Source organism: Dendropsophus ebraccatus, chromosome 4 (assembly GCF_027789765.1).
Source record: "Dendropsophus ebraccatus isolate aDenEbr1 chromosome 4, aDenEbr1.pat, whole genome shotgun sequence".
NCBI classification, from domain to species: domain Eukaryota; kingdom Metazoa; phylum Chordata; class Amphibia; order Anura; family Hylidae; genus Dendropsophus; species Dendropsophus ebraccatus.
In genome coordinates this window covers 160428487-160449941 of record NC_091457.1, presented here as the reverse complement: position 1 = coordinate 160449941, position 21455 = coordinate 160428487, and the positions used below count along the sequence as shown (strand labels likewise).

General features: G+C 45.4%; 1 protein-coding gene across 1 annotated transcript in view; it reads left to right on the top strand.

Annotated features, from left to right (window-relative positions):
* The first annotated feature begins 1064 nt into the window (after window positions 1-1064).
* Window positions 1065-21455, top strand: part of LOC138790097 (extracellular calcium-sensing receptor-like) — a 97739-nt gene continuing 77348 nt past the window's right edge. Inside the window, exons 1-2 of the mRNA XM_069969055.1 lie at window positions 1065-1253; window positions 9385-9676. Coding sequence (XP_069825156.1) covers window positions 1099-1253; window positions 9385-9676 — 447 coding nt within the window. The 5' untranslated portion in view covers window positions 1065-1098. The remainder of the gene's footprint in view (window positions 1254-9384; window positions 9677-21455) is intronic.

Sequence of the window (21455 nt, the reverse complement as noted above, 5' to 3'; positions counted from 1 at the left end):
ATCCCAGCCGGAGCGCATACGAAGAGTGTACGCTCCGGCCGGGATGCCATTTAAAATAAGGCTATGTTACACACCGCAAAACTACGGCCGTAGTCCTACGGCGAGAACTACGGCTGTAGTTTTACGTAGTGTGAACATAGCCTAAAGGTGGTTTAATTCAGCCTCATCATGGGTATTAAATTTCATGATGGTGTTCAGTTTATTAAAATGTAACATTAATTGATTGATTGATTAAAAGACTTTTTACCATGGACGAATATCTTTCTTTGGACTTTACTTGGATAGACACTTTCACGAGCATGATTGCTGACTGGTGATTTACTCGTTAACTTGATGGCACAATAGACTCCTCTCCAATGCAACGCCTCTAAGGGTATGTGCACACTGAGGAAAAGGCGAGGAATTCAGCTTGAAATTCAGCTTGAAATTCAGCTTGAAATTCCTCCCGTAAAAATGTACAGAGCAAAGTCCCATTGTGTTCAATGGGTTTTCTGCTCTGTTGTTCACACTGCAGAATTTCCGAGCAGAATTTTCTGCTGTAGATCTGCTAGAGGAATCCTATAGAAGTCAATGGGGGGCTTAAATTCTGCTTGATTTCTGCCTGAAAACTTTCAGCTACAATTCCTCGAGAATTGCTCAGTGTGCACATACCCTAACTGGGCATAACAGCAGGGACAAAGAGATGTCTGCCTTAGAATGGTGTCTATGAAGCCAGCGGATATGCACCCCGCCATGGATGGGTACAAGCCACAGAATACGCCAGAACTTCTCAGCGCGGATTCCTTAGTGTGAACCTACCTTAATCCTTGATTACCAGAAACATGACTGTTATATCTGAATATCACTTAGAAAAGACGAGCTAGAGGTACCTGTGATAGGTACCTGTTTTGATCAGCTTTTTGTTTTATGGAAAAATGGATCCAAACAGATGGACACAAATGCATCCACTTATTCATCAGTTTTTTTTCCATAAAACGGACACAGTGTGAACCCAGCCTTATACGGTATGATAAAATAAAATCTTCTTCTTTCAGACGGAAATGGCTAAAGATCCCGATGGTAGTTTTGCTCTTACTTTCCGCCTTGCACACAGCTAAAATGCAGAAACAATGTGCGCTCCGCTCATCGGGAGAGACACACAGGCATCTTAAACACGGAGATGTCATATTGGGAGGAATCTCTCAGTTAACCTATGGATATTATTTTGGGGATCATGACTGGACATCCCCCCCAGAAGATCGTACATGTAGCCGGTATGTACAGCTTGGAAACTATTTTTCTTATGATTTTAGATAGAAATTAGAAAAGCAGACGGAAAATTGTTTTGTGAGCTTTACAAATTTTGGGTCAAACTCGTTAATATTTGTGAATTGAATATTAACAAATTTCAATGAAACAGCCAAACTATAGTATCTAAAGTACTGGGACTATTACAGAAGGGCAAATGTGTAAACGCATGTTCTTGTAAAAGTGTCAAAATTGGAAAATCACAATAAAAAAAAGTTAATCAGCCAACCTGTATAAGGCCATGTTCCCACTCTGTAAGACATAGGCCGTTCCGTGAACTGGTCGGGTCACGGAACGGTTGGTGTCTGAGAAGATCATCCCGGCTGGTACTGTAGTACCAGCCGGATGATTTTTACTGCCTGGAGCACGCTCCATTGTTTGAACGGACATGTGTGAATGGACATGTCAGTTTCTTGTGGCGGCGCTACGGATCCAGGCCTGATTTTTTACTATGTGTATACACTCCGGCCAGGAGTCCTTAGAAGGCAGCACTACTGGAATGCCCCTGCGGTACCGGCCAGATAAACTTCTTTACTGGTGAATTAGGGTAAATTGGGATGCGGGCACACACGGATGAGCCCGCATCCCAATTCACCTTTGCACACAATGGAGAGTGCGGCTCCGGCACTGTCAGTTCTGCGCGGCAGCTATTCCTTGAACTTTGGGGAAGATTTATCAAACATGGTGTAAAGTGAAACTGGCTCAGTTGCCCCTAGCAACCAATCAGAATCCACCTTTCATTTTCCAAAGAGTCTGTGAGGAATGAAAGGTGGAATCTGATTGGTTGCTAGGGGCAACTGAGCCAGTTTCCCTTTACACCATGTTTGATAAATCTCCCCCTATGTTCATAAACACTGTCCGGGATCCCTTTGACTGCAATGCAACGTAAATTTTCTATTAATCACAGCCATTGTTGCAAATCAATTAATCGTGATTAACAGAAATTTTACGTTGTCTGAACTTAGCCTTAGGGCCCTATTACACCAACAGATTTATCTGACAGATTTTTGCTGCCTAAACCAGAAACAGAATATAAACAGGGAACAGGTCATAAAGGAAAGACTGAGATTTCTCCTCTTTTCAAATCCATTCCTGGATTTGGCTGCAGAAATCTGTCAGAAAAATCTGTTGGTGTCATAGGGCCCTTAGTCTTTCCTTGCTCTGCTCTAACTGCCTGCTGCCATCCTGCTCTCTACTCCAAACACTGCTGACTGGCCACCTCTGTTACTGAACCGCCTTATATAGAGGGGGAGGTGCTGACATTATGGTTTCTCCCGCCCAGTGACGCTCTAGACAGCATGTGCGGCCGCCTTTTAGTTTTTTGCAAATTCCTTTACGAATTGGCGGCAATCCACTTAGCAGAACGAGTCGAACTGACGCCCCTATTTGCAGCGAATTTAGATTTTTGGGATTTGAACTCTCTAATATTTCCTCTGTCTTGTGTTCATATAAACTGTAATGTAATGCCTATAGCTGTCCATACTTCTCCCAGCCAGACTCTTATCAACATGCATGCCTCAGGGTATGTGCACACTGGGTAATACACGCGGAGGAATTCCCTGCGCACTCCCACTTCAGTTCTCTGTCTGTGCCATAGACTCCATTCTATGGTCAGGCATATTCCGTAGTTCGACCGAAGAATAAGGCTATGTTCACACTACATAAAAGTACGGCCGTTGTTGCCATCGGCATTAACGTCTGTACTTTATGCGCCTGTGAACACTGCCTCTACTTCAATGGGATTCCGTCCGGAGCGTATACACATCATATACGCTCCGGCCGAGATCCCATGCGGACCCGCAAATAACTGACATGTCAGTTTTCTGCGGCCTCAATTCAGTGAATTGCGGCCGTAGAAACCCATGTCAGTTCACACGATGAAGCAAGCGACTCCAGCCCCTTGCTTCATTGTGTGCAGTGGCAAGTTCTTATGCGTGCGCGCGCTGATGCTGGCCGGGATGATCCGGGCAGAGACCGGTCACGGAACGGCCGGTCTCATACGTAGTGTGAACATAGCCTGAACCTGTTCATTCTTCAGGCGGACATCAAAATCCACCTCAAATGGAGTCTATGGCACAGACAGAAAACTGAAGCGGGAGTGAGCAGGGAAGAGTGGCAGAATCCGCTGCAAGTCCTCTGCGTATTTTACTCAGTGTGCACATATCCTTACTTGGTTGAAAACTGCTATTATTTTTTATTTTTAAGTATTAAAGATGGTGATTCACATTAGATGATTATCAGCTAAGCACTCAGATTTTAGCGGCACCAACCATCTAATCTGTGTGGGGGTTTTCCAGTTCTTAGCAGACAGCAAATGCCGGGGAAAAAAGTACAGTATTTTGCATGTTTCATTTCAGCATGCCAAAATCTTTGTTTTCAGGAGAGATAAACCACTGCCGGAGTTATGAGTACAGGGACAACAATTATATAAAGTTTATCACCACCAGAAATGCTTAAAGGGGTACTCCAAAGTAAAAATAAATAAATAAATAAATCAACTGGTGTTCGGAAGTGAAAGGTGTATTCCAACTTAAAACTAAAATCAATTTATTCACACTATAAGAATAAATTGATTGCAGGGGGTCCAACCTCCAAACCCTCCCCTGGCAATGTCCAGACTGGCCCCTGGCTCCTTTCTTTTGAATACAGCCACGGGTACGGCGCATGATCCGCGTCTCCTTTATTCTTAATTAAGCCGCTGAAAAGCGCTGAGTGCTGTACTTAGCTCTTTATGGCGGGTCCATAGAGAATGAATGGAGCCGTGGGTTTTGTGCCATATTGCGGCTATATTCAAAACAAAGGAGCCAGGGTCATCGTAGTCTCACTTTAAGTGCAGTAATGTAAGCAAATGTACCATCAGATATATCACCTTTTTTCCCTTTTCTTTTTACATTACCCGTTTAGTGCTGGTGCAGGGATCCTGGTGGTGAGATCCTTTTTTTCAAAATGCTGTCAATTCCCGTGCTCATTGCCGTTCTCTTCTCATGCACAGGCCTGGTTCTATGCACTGAAGGTGAGCCTGGCACCCCCCAGTGTGACCATATCCTTCCTCTCTGTGATGCCACCCTTCTTATTCTAATGGAGTCGCCTCACAGAGGAGATATTGTCACACTAGGAGGCTCCGGACGGCCCCGAGTGCATAGAATTGGGCCCATGCACGAGAAGAAATACGCATCTATTTGCTCCATCTGTTCCCTCATATAGTGGTCCCCTCTGTATTCATATAGTAGTTAGACAACTGTGTCCCTCATTAAGTAGTTAGACCCTTCTCTGCCCCCCCCCCCCATGTAGTACCGTATTTTTCGCTTTATAGGACGCGCCTTTTGATAAGACGCACCCCTGATTTTAGGGGGGAAAATAGAAAAAAAAATATTTTGCTCATTGTCACAGTTTGGAGATAGCAGCAGTGTGATTGGTGCCAATCCCCCCCATATAGTGCCCCACATAGTAGCCTATGCCCCCATATAGTGCCTCACATAGTAGCCAATGCCCCCATATATTGCCCCACATAGTAGCCAATGCCCCCATATAGTGCCCACATAGTAGCCAATGCCCCATACAGTGCCCCCAGAGTAGCCAATGCCCCATATAGTGCCCCTCATAGTAGCCAATCCCCCCCCTGCGACCAGAAAAACAACTAACAGGCTACTCACCTGTCCGCCGGCCCCAGCAGCTCCTCTCCCGACACTCTGGTCTCCCGTCATCCTCCGGGCACAGGCAGCGGGGGACAGAGAGACTGCCGCTGCAGAACACTTCCGGGACACAGGCAGCGTCTCTGTACCCCACTGCCTGTGCCCGGAGGATGACGGGAGACCGGAGTGTCGGGAGAGGAGCTGCTGGGGCCGGCAGACAGGTGAGTAGGACAGCGATCCCCTCCGCACGCCCAGCCGCCCCCTCCATCGCCGCTTAGCCGATCAGGAGCCCAGGAAAGTGCTGCTCATTGCACTTTTCCGGGCTTCTGATCGGCTCAGCTGAGCAGCGATAGAAGGGGCGGGCGGAGGGGATGGCTCAGGGCCGCTCACTATGCATATGCATAGTGAGCGGCAATACAGGCGGCGGGGGCATATTTTAATGCGGGGGCCCGGGCCCCCTAAACCCCCGGGCCCTATAGCGACGGCGTTTGATTCAGGGGTGGCATTGCTGCAGCAGGACACTGCCTCTGAAAGCCAGGGGGGTGTCTGCTCCAGTAAGGTGGGAAACAGGAGTTCAGGGCAGGCCAGGCAGGTACTGGTAGTGGGGGACTCAATTATTAGGGGGACAGACAGGGCAATCTGTCACAAAGACCGGGATCGTCGAACAGTGTGTTGCCTTCCTGGCGCTCGAGTTCGTCACATCGCGGATCGGGCTGACAGATTACTGGGAGGGGCTGGCGATGACCCAGCAGTCATGGTGCACATTGGCACCAATGATAAAGTTAGAGGTAGGTGGCGGGTCCTTAAAAATGATTTCAGGGACTTAGGCAGGAAGCTTAAAACTAGGACCTCCAAGGTGATATTTTCCGAAATATTACCTGTACCACGAGCCACACCTGAGAGACAGCGGGAGATTAGGGAGGTAAATAAGTGGCTCAAGAGCTGGTGTAGGGTAGAGGGGTTTGGGTTCATGGAGAACTGGGCCGACTTCTCGGTCGGTTACAGGCTCTACGGTAGGGACGGGCTGCATCTCAATGGGGAGGGTGCAGCCGTGCTGGGGGAGAAGATGGCTAAGAGGTTGGAGGAGTGTTTAAACTAGGGACCGGGGGGGAGGGCAACTACAATATAGTAAGTAAAGACAGAGTAGATGGAGAGCAGGGCCTAGATTATGGAACTGGGGGTGGAGCGGCGGGAGGGGTTAGAATAGTCACTAGTGATAAAAGGAAAGGGAATATGGACAAATATATTAAATGTATGTATACTAATGCTCGAAGCCTCACTAATAAAGCTGAGGAATTAGAACTCATAATGGTTGAAGAGAAATATGATATAGTGGGGATAAGCGAGACATGGCTGGACGAGACCTATGACTGGGCCGTTAATATCCAGGGTTATAGTCTATTCAGAAATGACCGTAAAAATAAGAAAGGGGGAGGGGTCTGTCTATATGTTAAATCATGCCTTAAGCCTATTCTGCGGGAGGATATATGTGATGATAATGTGGAGTCTCTTTGGGTAGAAATAAGGGGAGGGACGAAGAATAATAAAATTCTTATAGGAGTGATTTATAAACCGCCAAGTATAGTGGAAGAATCAGAAAATCTTCTTATAAGACAAATAGATGCGGCAGCGAAGCAGGGGGAAGTCATTATTATGGGGGACTTTAACTACCCAAATATCAACTGGAAAGCAGAAACCTGCAGCTCCAGGAAGGGAAGCGTGTTTTTGGAAATAGTAAAAGATAATTACCTTTCCCAACTAGTAGAGGAACCAACAAGAGGGGGGGCCCTTCTGGACCTGATCTTAACCAATAGGCCCGACAGAATATCAAAAATAGAGGTGGGGGGTCACCTAGGTAATAGTGACCATAACATAGTAAGTTTTCAATTATCCTTCAATAAAATGATTAGCAGAGGGGCTACAAAAACATTAAATTTCAGGAAGGCTAATTTCCAAAAACTAAGAGAGGACCTTGGGAACATAGACTGGGACAATGCCTTCAGAAATAAAAGTACACAAGAGAAATGGGACATATTTAAGAGCATCCTGGGTAAATCGTGTGAACGACATATACCATATGGGAATAAACGTAGTAGAAATAAGAGAAATCCAATGTGGTTAACTACAGCTGTAAGGGGTGCAATAAATGATAAGAAACAAGCATTCAGACTACTAAAACAAGAAGGTAGTGGGGAAGCATTGAGCAACTATAGACAGAAGAATAGAATGTGTAAAACAAATAAAAGAAGCAAAAATAGCAACAGAAAGAAGGATAGCCACAGAAAGTAAAACAAATCCCAAAATGTTCTTCACCTATATAAATAACAAAAGACTTAAAACCGAAAATGTTGGTCCCCTCAAAAATAATCTGGGTGTAATGGTGGAGGGGGAAGAGGAAAAGGCCAATCTACTAAATACATTCTTCTCTACTGTATTCACAGAGGAGAATCCCATAACAGACGATATGACTAGGGATAATGTTAATCCTCCCATAAATCTCACCTGCCTAACACAACAAGAAGTGGGGAAACGCCTTAAAAATATTAAAATCCATAAGTCACCGGGGCCCAGAAGGTATCCATCCTAGAGTTTTGCAAGAATTAAATACTGTGTTAGACAGACCGTTATTCCTATTATTTAAAGATTCTATTACGACAGGGATTCTTCCACAGGACTGGCGCATAGCTAATGTGGTACCAATATTCAAGAAGGGGTCAAGGAGTGATCCTGGAAACTACAGGCCCGTAAGTCTAACATCTATAGTAGGTAAAGTATTTGAGGGGATTGTAAGAGATGCTATACTGGAGTATCTTAATGAAAATAATCTTATGACGCAGCACCAGCATGGATTTATGAGGGATCGGTCCTGTCAGACTAATCTGATCGGCTTCTATGAAGAGGTAAGTTATAGACTGGACCTGGGGGAGGCTGTGGATGTTGTGTATCTGGACTTTTCAAAGGCATTTGATACTGTGCCGCATGAAAGGTTGGTCTACAAAATGAGGATGCTGGGACTCGGGGAAAACGTATGCAAATGGGTAAGTAACTGGTTGTGTGATAGAAAACAGAGGGTAGTCATTGATGGAACATATTCAGATTGGGTTTTAGTTACTAGTGGGGTACCACAGGGGTCAGTGTTGGGTCCACTTCTTTTTAATATTTTTATTAATGATCTCGTAGAGGGGCTACAGAGTAGAATCTCCATTTTTGCAGATGATACTAAACTGGGTAAAGTAATCAGTACAGAGGAGGATAATATCATTTTACAGAGGGATTTGGAGAAGCTAGAGGCTTGGGCGGAGAAATGGCAAATGAAGTTTAATGTGGATAAATGTAAGGTTATGCATTTGGGCCATAGAAATAATAAGTACAGTTATGTGCTAAATAATAAAACACTGGGTAAAACTACTTCCGAAAAGGACCTGGGGGTATTGGTGGACAGTAAACTCAACTTTAGTGATCAGTGCCAGGCAGCGGCTGCCAAGGCTAATAAAATAATGGGGTGCATCAAAAGAGGTATAGATGCTAAAGATGAGAACATAGTTTTGCCTCTTTATAAATCACTGGTCAGACCACACATGGAATACTGTGTACAGTTTTGGGCACCGGTATATAAGAAGGACACAGCTGACCTAGAGCGGGTGCAGAGGAGGGCAACAAAGGTCATTAAGGGAATGGGTGGGTTACAGTACCAGGACAGGTTATCACGCTTGGGGTTATTTACGCTAGAAAAAAGACGTCTTATGGGCGATCTGATCACAATGTACAAATATATGAATGGACAGTACAGAGATCTTTGTAGTGGTCTTTTTACTCCTAGGTCTGTAACAATGACAAGGGGGCATCCTCTACGTCTAGAGGAAAGAAGATTTCATCAGCAGCATCGACGCGGGTTCTTTACTGTACGAGCGGTAAGACTGTGGAACTCTCTGCCACATGATGTTGTCATGGCTGATTCAGTAAATAAGTTCAAGGGAGGCCTGGATGCTTTTCTTGAAAAATATAATATTACAAGTTATGGGCATTAGATTTCTGGTGATACGTTGATCCGGGGATTGTTCTGGTTGCCATTGCAGTCGGGGGAGGGGGGGGGGGGGGAGTTTCTCCCTGTGGTGGGGCGTTTGTCTTCTGCCCCATAGGGGTTTTTTCGCCTTCCTGGATCAACACAGTAGGATTTTCCTAGGTTGAACCTGATGGACTCTTGTCTTCTTTCAACCTTATTTACTATGTTACTATGTTACTATGTTACCCTGCCCCCATGGTAGCTACGCCAGTGGGAATGTGTGAATAAGGCCCTGATGTGAACCCTAATGGGAACAGGGACCGAGCTGAGTGATGTAAACAGCTGTGGAATATATCAGTTATATATATATATATATATATATATATATATATATATATATATATATAAAAAATTGATTTATTATTATTACTAATATTCTGTATATTACTGATTTATTTCCAGGCCGCTTGCTCAGTACTTGCGCCATTATCTTGCATTTGATTTTGCTATTGAAGAGATCAATAAAAACCCGAATCTTCTCCCCAACATCACCCTGGGATATGACATGTATGACTCCTGCGTATTTCCTGAGCAAGCAGTACAAGCCACGATGAGAGCTCTGTCAGGAGGGGTAAAGCACCATTGGAACTACAGATGCGGCAACAACGGCAAAGTCATAGCTTTTATTGGTCATCTACTTTCTACCCCATCCCAGTCCATAGCGCAGATGCTTAATCTATATGGACACCCCCAGGTGAGATAGGCTTTTTAAACTAAACTACAACATATGTAAATAGGGATATATACTGTATATATTTTCTGTATATATTTTTTTCTTATAAAACAACTTGGTGTAGCTGCAACCCCTTATCTGGTTGTTGAGGTGTGGGATTTGTTGAGGTCACAAAAAGAAAGCAATGTCACTCAGTGATAGGAAAAAAAAAATGCTTCTTCTCTATTTAAAGCAAAATAACAAAACTAATAATATTCGGCAGATCAGGGTTTGTTGCAGCTGCCATAGTATCAAGCAGCACCCTTTCCCAGCTCACATACTTTGACCAGACTCTCTCTAAACCTAGGGCTTCCAGGTGTCTTTATATACAAATTTACCCAAAATGCAACAATACACAAAAAGCAACAAAACGAAAATATACACATCGGTTCAGATTTAAACATGAAATCGTTATAAACTTATCCTTTTCTTACACAGCATAAAATCATAATACATATTGTGAAAATAAATAGCATAGAAATACACAAAATAACTAGGAATACATAACCCAGTATAGCTACATAGCTCCAGCTCAGTCTCACCTGGCAGTAATCAGGGCAGTGCTCCATATAAACCAAGCACCCCCTCCCCTCTGGTTCCTCCTGGTAAGCCGTGATGCTGTTTGTATACATATATATATATATGGGGGAAATGCTGCATTTGTCTGTCTGTAGGAATAACAGTAGATAGAGGTTTTGCTGGCCAGCAGAGAAAGAAAGTAATAGAAAGACACAGGCACAAACAGAAAAACTTATATATCACTCACCACCCTCCCCTAAACACTGATTATGAGATCTGTATCCATAAATGTCAGCCTAGTATATACCACAGCTTATTTCTGCATAATGCAGCCCTGCACTAACAGTGGTATATAGCCCCCCTCACACATTTGATCACGAGGGGTCGATCCTTCCTGCTTGAGGTGCCGGGAATCAGTGACGTAATAACCCTGCCTTGGCAATCGTTTACTATGGGCTTTAGAAATCCATAGTAATCTAGCACCAATCTCAGAAATCAATGCAGTATGTGCTGCAGAGATCAATGCAGTATGTACATATGTACTGCAGTACTGCATTGATCTCTATGAGAGGTCAGTGCAGCAATCATAGAAGTCCACCAGGGGGACAAAAAGTCACAGTAAAAAAAAAAAAAAGTATTTTTATTAATTAAAAAAATTACATCACGTAATAAAAGTGTAAATCACCCCCCTTTTCCCATTTTATACATAAAAATTAATAAATAACCTATTTGATATAGTTGCATGTAAAATCGCCCAAACTAAGGAATTATTGCATTCCTGATCTTGCACGGGAAACAGTGTAAGCGCCAAAAGAGCAAAATTGCTGAATTTTGGTCACATCTGGAAAAATTGTAATGAAATGTTAACAAAAAGTCAACTATATGCATGAAAGGTACCAATAGAAAGTATGGACCATGTCCTGGTGAAGTTAACCCTGTGAAGCACCAGTCCGGTTACGTCGGGTGGCTTGTTCTAAAACTGTGTCTGGCAGCAGTATAAGTGTCATTGTGCACCAGTAATCCACCTCTGTCCACAGCTCTCCTTGGTGAAGTTAACCCTGTGAATCACCTTTCAGGTTAAGTTTCCTATTTAAAACTTAAACATGTCAAAATGTCAAATGTCTGGCCCTTTTCAGGGTATGACCAGTAGCAGTGGCAGAACTAGCAGTAAAGGTGGATGAAACATGGGCACAAGGAGTCATGGTTGTAGTGTGAGCAACAGATGTGGCAACAAGGTGCAGCTACCTGTAAAATGCTAAATAATAAAATACTGGGTAAAACAGCTTCTAATAAGGACCTGGGGGTATGGGTGAACAGTAGAGATGGGCAAACCGGGTTCGGGTTCGAGTAGATCCGAACCCGAACGTTCGGTATTTGATTATCTGGGGCTGCTGAACTTGGATAAAGCTCTATGGTTGTCTAGAAAACATGGATACAGCCAATGACTATATCCATGTTTTCCACATAGACTTAGGGCTTTATCCAACTTCAGCAGCCACCGATAATCAAATGCCGAAAGTTCGGGTTCGGATGGACTCGAGCATGCTTGAGGTTCGCTCATCTCTAGTTAAAATATTTCCACACCAATGATGAACGAGCCCTAGATGCGGGAGCTTTGTGCGGGGGCCTACTAGAGGGAAGAGCTGCGGCCCTGCTGGCTCTAGCTTGTTTTCTCCGTATGGACTGTCCTCTGCTTCTGGCCACCCCACTGCCTCTTCCTGTCTTTTGCGGTTCTATGTGTGCCTCCACATCCCCACTGCTTTCCCCGTTAGACATGACACCAGGCCAGGTCGAGTCACTCACTTAGTCGTCCACCACCTCCTCTTACACTTCCTCACTCTGCTCCTTCTCCTACCCACCGGACATACCAACAGCCTCCCTTGCTGACAACTATATCTCGTCATCATCACTCATCATTTTACCCTCAAGTTTCCATTCCACACAGCCATCATCTGGAGATTAAGGACGCTCCAGAGTTTGGGCATCAGTACAAACAAAATCCGATTGCGATTGTCAGACTAACACAGACACAACCAGACAGTGGGCCCTATCTGAACCACCCACTGTCCCTGCCTAATTGCCTCAGCCGACCCTAGGCGGTCGCGGACAACCACGGAGACGTTCCCTGCGCTATATACGTGATACACAAAACAATACGGACAAACGAACACAATAAGGAATAGTAAACCAGGCCGGGTCTAACCACACGGGCAACGTAGTACAAAATCAGTAATCCAAAAGAGTAGTCACAAGTCAGGCAGGAGGTCAGAAAAACGAGTCGAGCAGTAGAAGGGATAGGACGGGGAGCGCAGGAATATACAAGGGAGAGCTGGGACCAGGAATACACCTAATTAGCCAGCGCTGGGACTCAGTCTGTGCTTAGCTTTTATGCTGACCAAGAGCCCGGTCTGGATCCCTATTGGACCGGCGCTCTGATCTTCCAGGTACAGACAGGCAGAGAAACCTGTCAATCACAGCAACAACACAGGTGTAAAATCAAGACCAGGAGCTTCTCAGCTTAACTCCTGCATAGCCAGAAGCTGAGAAGCAATCGGGTGTGGCACACAAAGGAAAAACACCAGGTCCAGTTCACACAGGCTACTGCAGATTCCTGACAGCGATTCTTGCAATACTTGCGAGGACTCAAATTCAGCAAATGGACCTAAGAAGAGCTCCTGGGAGTGGGCAAGGGAAGGATCACTCAGTTTGTAACATTGGGCAGGGAGGACGGAAGGAGGGTTAGAGTGAGGTTCCTGCAGTCCAGACTCTTGGCTATCGACGAAACTGGACTGTGTGGATGACTCGGTGGTGGACAGATGAAACAAAAATTAAGAAAGAGGGGTTCTCCAAGCTGTCAAAAAGGGTAGTGGAAAGTGTGATAGAAACAAGGTCAGTTATCTTGGGCAGGGGTAGCAGGTAGCCCATCCCTGGGTGCAACCCCTTTTTACCCCTCCACAATGTTAGCCTGTGTGTGCTGTCAGGGAGATGTAGTGTCCCTGGTCACAAGCCCTTCGGTGGTCAAAAGGACCTTTTCTTTAACCGCACTACTCAGGGCGTGCCTGATGTTACGGGACACGTGCTGGTGCAAGGCGGGGATGGCACAGCGGGAAAAATAGTGATGGCTAGAGACCAAATACCGAGGGACAGCGGCCACCATCAGGTTGTGGAAAGCTTGCGTTTTAACAAGCCTAAATAGCAACATCTTCATGGCCAGAAGTTTTGGCAGGGACCAGGACACACACACAATGTCAGTTAGCGATGGTGCTGATTGATTTCCTCCTTGCCTATGCCATCTGTGGTTGTAACAGGAAATGTGATTTAAAGAGGTACAGGAAAATTTTTCTTTTGCAATTTGGCTTTCTGTCCATACTAATATAGAGGAAAGAAGATTTCCTTTTATTTTTTCCACTTTGCCTAGATGTTATATTGTGTTTGGAGTGTATTTTTCATAGGCTGCTATAGTGGTGTAATACTGTGACTTGGGCGTGTTAGATGCACCCAGGCATGCTTTCTCTGATATACCAGAGGTTTGTGCATCAATTTCTGAGATGTCATTGTGGACTTGGAAACCTAAATTCGACCACTTGAAGGTCACCAAGAAACAAGCATTTTTCTCCCATAGACTTTAATGGGGTTCGATATTCGATCGAATAGTCGAATATCGCAGTTTTTTTAATCAAATTTTGACCTTTCGAATATTTCATTACTCTCTAGATCAGGACAGGTGTGAGATGCAGAGTCCCACTTCAAACAACTGGTAAACTTAACTTAAAAAAAGGTATCTTAGTGCAAACAGTTACAAACAGTGCTCAGGAACTTAGTGCAAAAATATCAGTAACAATATTACAACAGGAAGATAAGTAAAATGATAGAAGAAACAGTAGCATGTGTCAGGGACTGGGTAGGAGGGCCCTTGCCTAATGTACTTTGTACTCTACCGGGATGTGGTGAAGTGTTTGAAGAATCCTCATACTTTCTTATGGAAAAGACTAGTTATCTCTCTTCACTGCTCTCTGTCCCACAGTGTCGGGTGACCCATCCTCTGGGGTGTTACGACTCCCAGGTCTCTGCTCTCGGTGGAGCTGGCTTGTAGAATCCTTCCTACAAAGCTGAGTGCCTTGTCAGTAGAGAGCGGTGTACTAGCACTGTGCTCTACTGTAGGATCAATTCTGAGCTTGTCTGTCCTTTTTCTAAGGTGGTCAACTATCCAATTCAGTTAATCTGTCCTCAGCGTAGACAAGGTTGAGATTTCCCTTAACTCCAGTGTCCCTAGAGGTCTTGTCTAGCAGTCCATAGTGTTTGGATATTTAGTGTCAAGAAGAGCTATATACATGTCCTGCCTGTCCTGTAGCCAGGCACTTACTGATTAAAGGGAAGTAGCTACTAGAGAAAAAGAAGTGTGTGTGTAGCTAGCGTTATCTGCAGCTGTGCTGTGTCTGTGTGAGAGTGACATCTAGTGGTTGGAGTAAGGAACAGCGGCCTCCTGTCCTAACCTGTGACACTAGAGTGAGACACTTTTATAAAGGTGTAAGAAGAGAAAAGAAAACACGTAGTGGGATACTACATCTTGACCTCAGCCCACAACAGAATCTCTAGTACAGGCTTCCGTAATGCACGTTCCTGAGTGCCTGTCCTCCTTTCAAGTTCCCCACAGGGGGAAGCCTCAGTATAGTGACTGGTACAGAAGGAGGAGGAGACATCAGTGTAGTGACTGGTATAGCAGGAGGGATCAGTGTAGTAACTGGTACAGCGGGAGACATCGGTGTAGTGACTGGTACAGGAGGAGTCATCAGTGTAGTGACTGGTACAGGAGGAGACATCAGTGTAGTGACTGGTACAGGAGGAGGAGACATCAGTGTAGTGACTGGTACAGGAGGAGGAGACATCAGTGTAGTGACTGGTACAGGAGGAGGAGACATCAGTGTAGTGACTGGTACAGGAGGAGTCATCAGTGTAGTGACTGGTACAGGAGGAGTCATCAGTGTAGTGACTGGTTCAGGAGGAGACATCAGTGTAGTGACTGGTACAGGAGGAGGAGACATCAGTGCAGTGACTGGTACAGGAGGAGACATCAGTGTAGTGACTGGTACAGGGGGAGACATCAGTATAGTGACTGGTACAGGAGGAGACATCAGTGTAGTGACTGGTACAGGAGGAGGAGACATCAGTGTAGTGACTGGTACAGGGGGAGACATCAGTGTAGTGACTGGTACAGGGGGAGACATCAGTGTAGTGACTGGTACAGGAGGAGACATCAGTGTAGTGACTGGTACAGGAGGAGACATCAGTGTAGTGACTGGTACAGGAGGGGGAGACATTAGTGTAGTGACTGGTACAGGGGGAGACATCAGTATAGTGACTGGTACAGGAGGAGACATCAGTGTAGTGACTGGTACAGGGGGAGGCAATGGTGTAGTGACTGGTACAAGAGGAGACATCAGTGTAGTGACTGGTACAGGTGGAGACATCAGTGTAGTGACTGGTACAGGAGGAGGCATCAGTGTAGTGACTGGTACAGGAGGAGGAGACATCAGTGTAGTGACTGGTACAGGAGGAGGCATCAGTGTAGTTACTGGTACAGGGGGAGACATCAGTGTAGTGACTGGTACAGGGGGAGACATCAGTGTAGTGACTGGTACAGGAGTAGACATCAGTGTAGTGACTGGTACAGGAGGAGAAGACATCAGTGTAGTGACTGGTACAGGAGGAGACATCAGTGTAGTGACTGGCACAGGGGGAGACATCAGTGTATTGACTGGTACAGAAGGAGGAGACATCAGTGTAGTGACTGGTACAGGGGGAGACATCAGTGTAGGGACTGGTACAGCGGGAGACATCAGTGTAGTGACTGGTACAGGAGGAGGAGACATCAGTGTAGTGACTGGTACAGCGGGAGACATCAGTGTAGTGACTGGTACAGGAGGAGACATCAGTGTAGTGACTGGTACAGGAGGAGACATCAGTGTAGTGACTGGTTCAGGGGGAGGCATCAGTGTAGTGACTGGTACAGGGGGAGACATCAGTGTAGTGACTGGTACAGGGGGAGACATCAGTGTAGTGACTGGTACAGGAGGAGGAGACAACAGTGTAGTGACTGGTAGAGGAGGAGACATCATTGTAGTGACTGGTACAGGGGGAGACATCAGTGTAGTGACTGGTACAGGAGGAGGAGACATCAGTGTAGTGACTGGTACAGGGGGAGACATCAGTGTAGTGACTGGTACAGGAGGAGACATCAGTGTAGTGACTGGTACATGGGGAGACATCAGTGTAGTGACTGGTACAGGAGGAGGAGACATCAGTGTAGTGACTGGTACAGGAGGAGGAGACATCAGTGTAGTGACTGGTACAGGAGGAGGAGGCATCAGTGTTGTGACTGGTACAGGAGGAGGAGACATCAGTGTAGTTATTGGTACAGGGGGAGGCATCTATATAGTGACTGGTACAGGGGGAGACATCAGTATAGCGGCTGGACAGGGAGATGAGCCTGGCCGCTGCATTAAGAATAGACTGGAGGGGGGAGAATTTAGAGCAAGGAATTGCAATAGTTTAGACGGGAATGAATCAGATCGACAATGAGAGTTTTAGCAGATTTGACAGTAAGGAAGGGGCGGATTTTAGAGATGTTTTTTAGATGAAGGTGACAGGAACGTGGAAAAGATTGAATATTAGGAGTGAAAGACAGATCAGAGTCTAACATAACCCCAAGGCAGGGGGCTTGTTGTATACAGATTATGGACCTTGCTGTGTGGGGGTTATGGAGCTTGCTGTGTGGAGGTTATGGAGCTTGCTGTGTGGGGGTTATGGAGCTTGCTGTGTGGGGGTTATGGAGCTTGCTGTGTGTGGGTTATGGAGCTTGCTGTGTGGGGGTTATGGAGCTTGTTGTGTGGGGGTTATGGAGCTTGGTGTGTGGGGATTATGGAGCTTGCTGTGTGGGGGTTATGGAGCTTGCTGTGTGGGGGTTATGGAGCTTGCTGTGTGGGGGTTATGGAGCTTGCTGTGTGGGGGTTATGGAGCTTGCTGTGTAAGGGTTATGGTTGCACCACAGACAGAGATGGAGATGTCAGGTGGAGGGGGTTTAGCAGAGGGAGGGAATACAAGCAGTTCAATCTTAGTTTTATGCGTTTTAGGAATAGGGAGGACATAATGTTAGAGAAGGGAGACAGACAGTTACTGGTGTTCCGTAGAAGTGCAGGGGTGATATCATGGGAGGAGGTATGGAGCTGGATATCATTGAAGACTTTAGTAAAGGCAGTTTCTGTAGAGTGGAGAGGACAGAAACCAGACTGATGGGGGTCAAAAGTTTGCAGAAGATAGCGGGTTAGGTGGGAATAGACCAGATATTCAAAGAAAACACCTATATTTCTAGGAGAATGATGTGTAATACCACTTTAAAAATGACACTAAGTACCAAACTTAACTAGAAAACAGCTATATAATACTCTGTATCCTAAATAGTAATCATGATTCACTCAAAGTTCAAATTTATCATCAAAGCTTTATTTATATCAATAAGTAATACACCAAGTATGGAGAAAATAAATGGTTAGCTCACCAATTAGTAGTTTCACGCGGTCCGAAAGGAACCTTCATGCTCGGAGAATCCAGAGCACAAAGTACTCACAACTGTCTTCATGACATTTATTTCTTTATTTTTCATTTATATGTAACATGCTGAAGCTCACAGCTGATGCATTCAACAGACATGGACGCCCAGGTACGTCCTCACCGTGGACGTTTCGGAGGACATAAACTCCTCCTTCCTCATGCACGTGGACGCAGAGGGCTGGACAACGTAATAAGGATCCTGCAATTAACCCTATCATAGCATGCACTTAGCATTATCACATATAACAGTATTAGGCTAGGTTCACACTATGTATCTGTGCGGCTGTATTGCGGGCGGTAAATCATTGGCCGGATTTTTCCAATTCATGCGTACGCTGGAAAGTATACGATATACGGCTGCACAGTGCACACTATGTATGAATCTACGGCCCTATCATAAACGGACCCGTAAAAAATTACAAAGACCATTGTTTGCGGCTGGAAATGCGGCCGTGGATTGACAGGCGGTTCGTACGGAGTACTTCAAAAATAGCCGGCAATGATGCCGAATGCCGATGCCTCTAATAGTTAATATATTAAATTAATAAAACACATTTTCTTTGTAATAAAGTCCATTTCGTTGTTCAATAATTTAATTCTAACAAATCCATCATTGTGCAATTAAATATACTGTTAAAATAAATAAATATATATATAAATAAATGTATATTTATATATATATTTATTTTTTGACAGTATATTTAATTGCACAATGATGGATTCGTTTAAATTAAATTATTGAACAACGAAACTGATTTTAATACAACGAAAATGTGTTTTAATAATTAAATATTAATTAGTACAGGAAGCTCCAGTAAGCCGTTAATTCATATTGCCGGCAATAGAGCTTTCTGTACTAATCATCACTTTACTTTAATTAAAACATCAAATGTTTCTTCTAATTATGTTATCACAATAGCATTATTAGAAGAAACATTTAAAATTATATGTGCGCTCAGCTGATTGGCTGATCGGCTGAGCGCACATATAATTAGCGGGTCCGCAGTACAGTGACTTCATTGTGCTGCGGACCAGCGAAGAGGACACATCGGGGTGAGTATAGAGCTCTCCCCACCCCCTCCCCTGCACTGCACCCCTCCCAGAAAGGAAGGGGGGTCACTAAACCCCTTCCTTGCTGGGATGGGTGCAGTCTGACATCAGTCTGGCCCCCAAGGGGTTAAGGGGGATGCAATACATCCTCTCTTAAACCCTTGGGGGCCAGACTGTAAGCAGCGATCTGTAAAGATGCTGCATACTGTAAGGTGCACAACACCGCTCACAATGATGGGTGTTGTGCTCCTGTTTGTGTGTTTTTTGTGTGTTTCTCCCTTTTTGTTTTTCAGATATCGGTATCCTGTGGATTACGTCGGATTACGTGGACTACGTCGATGACCAGCGGTTGTTTGGTGTTTTTTTTTTTTATAAAATGGTCAATGAGGGGTGTAGGGGTGTTTTTATTTGAATAAAAAGAAATTTTCACTTGTGTGTTGTCTTTATTTCTTTACTTTATAGACTTAGTAGTGGAAACCATTTAATAGACGTAATCCATTACTAAGTCGGGGCCTAGTGTTAGCCGGTATAAAATGGCTAACACTAACCCCCCATTATTACCCCAATACCCAATGCCACCAGGGGTACTGGGAAAAGCCGGGTGCCAGTGGTCCCGGAGCGTCAAAATTGGCGCTCCTGGACCGGGCGGCAACAGGCTGGTAAGATTTAGGCCTTTGGAGGGCCTAAACCAATGGCTCTTCCCACCCTGGTGTTACCAGGCTGCTGTCGCTTGGTTTTTAACCCGGCTGGTTATAAAAATAGGGGGGACCCTCTGCGTTTTATTAAATTATTTATTTATTTAAAAAAACCCGCATAGGCTCCCCCCTAATTTTATAACCAGCTGGGTTAAAAACCAAACGACAGCAGCCTGGTAACACCAGGGTGGGAAGAGCCATTGGTTTAGGCCCTCCTCAGCCTAAATCTTACCAGCCTGCTGCCGCCCGGTCCAGGAGCGCGAATTTTGACGCTCCGGGACCACTGGCACCCGGCTCTTCCCAGTACCCCTGGTGGCATTGGGTACCGGGGTAATAATGGGGGGGTTAGTGTTAGCCATTTTATACCGACTAACACTAGGCCCCGACTTAGTAATGGATTCCATCTATTAGACGGCTTACACTACTAAGTCTATAAAGTAAAGAAATAAAGACAACACACAAGTGAAAAAAATGTTTTATTCAAATAACAACACCCCCACACCCCTCATTGACCATTTTATAAAAAAAAAAACACCAAACAACCGCTGGTCATCGACGTAGTCCACGTAATCCGACATAATCCACAGGATACCGATATCTGAAAAACAAAAAGGGAGAAACACACAAAAAACACACAAACAGGAGCACAACATACATCATTGTGAGCGGTGTTGTGCTCCTTACAGTATGCAGCATCTTTACAGATCGCTGTGTCAGGAATCGGGTGATACAGACATGACAAGACAGTGGGCCCTAGGTCTGAACCCACCCACTGTCACCTGCCTGCTTGCCTTAATCGACCCTAGGCGGTCGCGGACAACCACGACGACGTTCCCTACGCTGCGTAAGTGAACACACAAAACAATACGGACAGACAGACACAATAGAGAGTAATGGAACAATCCGGGTCAAACCACACGAGCAACAAAGTACAGAATCAGATATACAAGGAATAGTCGAAAGTCAGGCGGAGGTCAAAACACGAGTAAGTCAAGCAAAAGGAATTAGGACAGGGATTCACAGGAATAGGACTGGGAGAGCTGGGACTAGAACTAATCTAATAGCCAGCAAAGTTCTGCTGGTTAGGGCTGAACTAAATACTAGTGGCAGGAGGCCTGGGCTGATTGGCCCGGCCTCCTGATGAAACTAGCACAGCAGCTGCAGCACTACAGGCAGAGCGGCTGGCTCAGCCACTCACCCTGAGCGCAATGCAGCTCAGCTGTGTGTCGGCAGGCCGGCAGCCAGTCACGTGACCCCACGGCGTCCCCGGTTGCTAGGGACGCCGTCGGGTCTCCGTGACGTCACTCGGCTCCGGCCGGCGGAGGCGGAGCGACGGCGCTGCGCTCCAGCCGGGACAGACGTCGCTGGAGCGCGGTCAGGTAAGTTGCTGACATTACCCCCCCCTTCAGGAGGGGCCTCAGGACCCTTATTACATGGACCAGGTTTAGACGGGTTCTGAGTATGGTATCGTCGGACTAGATGAGGGGCATGCATGTCCCTGGTTGTCACCCAGGTACGCTCTTCTGGTCCGTAGCCCCTCCAGTGGACCAAATATTGTAATGAACCTTGAACCCAGCGGGAGTCCAGAAGTCTCTCCACCTCATACTCCAATTCCCCCTGAATAACAATCGGAGCAGGGGGAGGTGACAGAGAGACAGGTGGAATATATTTTTTCAACAATGCTTCGTGAAATACAGAATGGATTTTCAACGCCGTAGGAAGTTTGAGTTTGAACGTAACAGGATTTATAACTTCTGTAATAGTGTATGGCCCAATATATTTGGGCGCCAGCTTCCCTGACTGTACCCTCAATTTAAGATTCTTAGTAGCTAGCCAGACCTTATCACCTACTGTATATTGGTGGCCAGATATGCGTCTTTTGTTAGCAA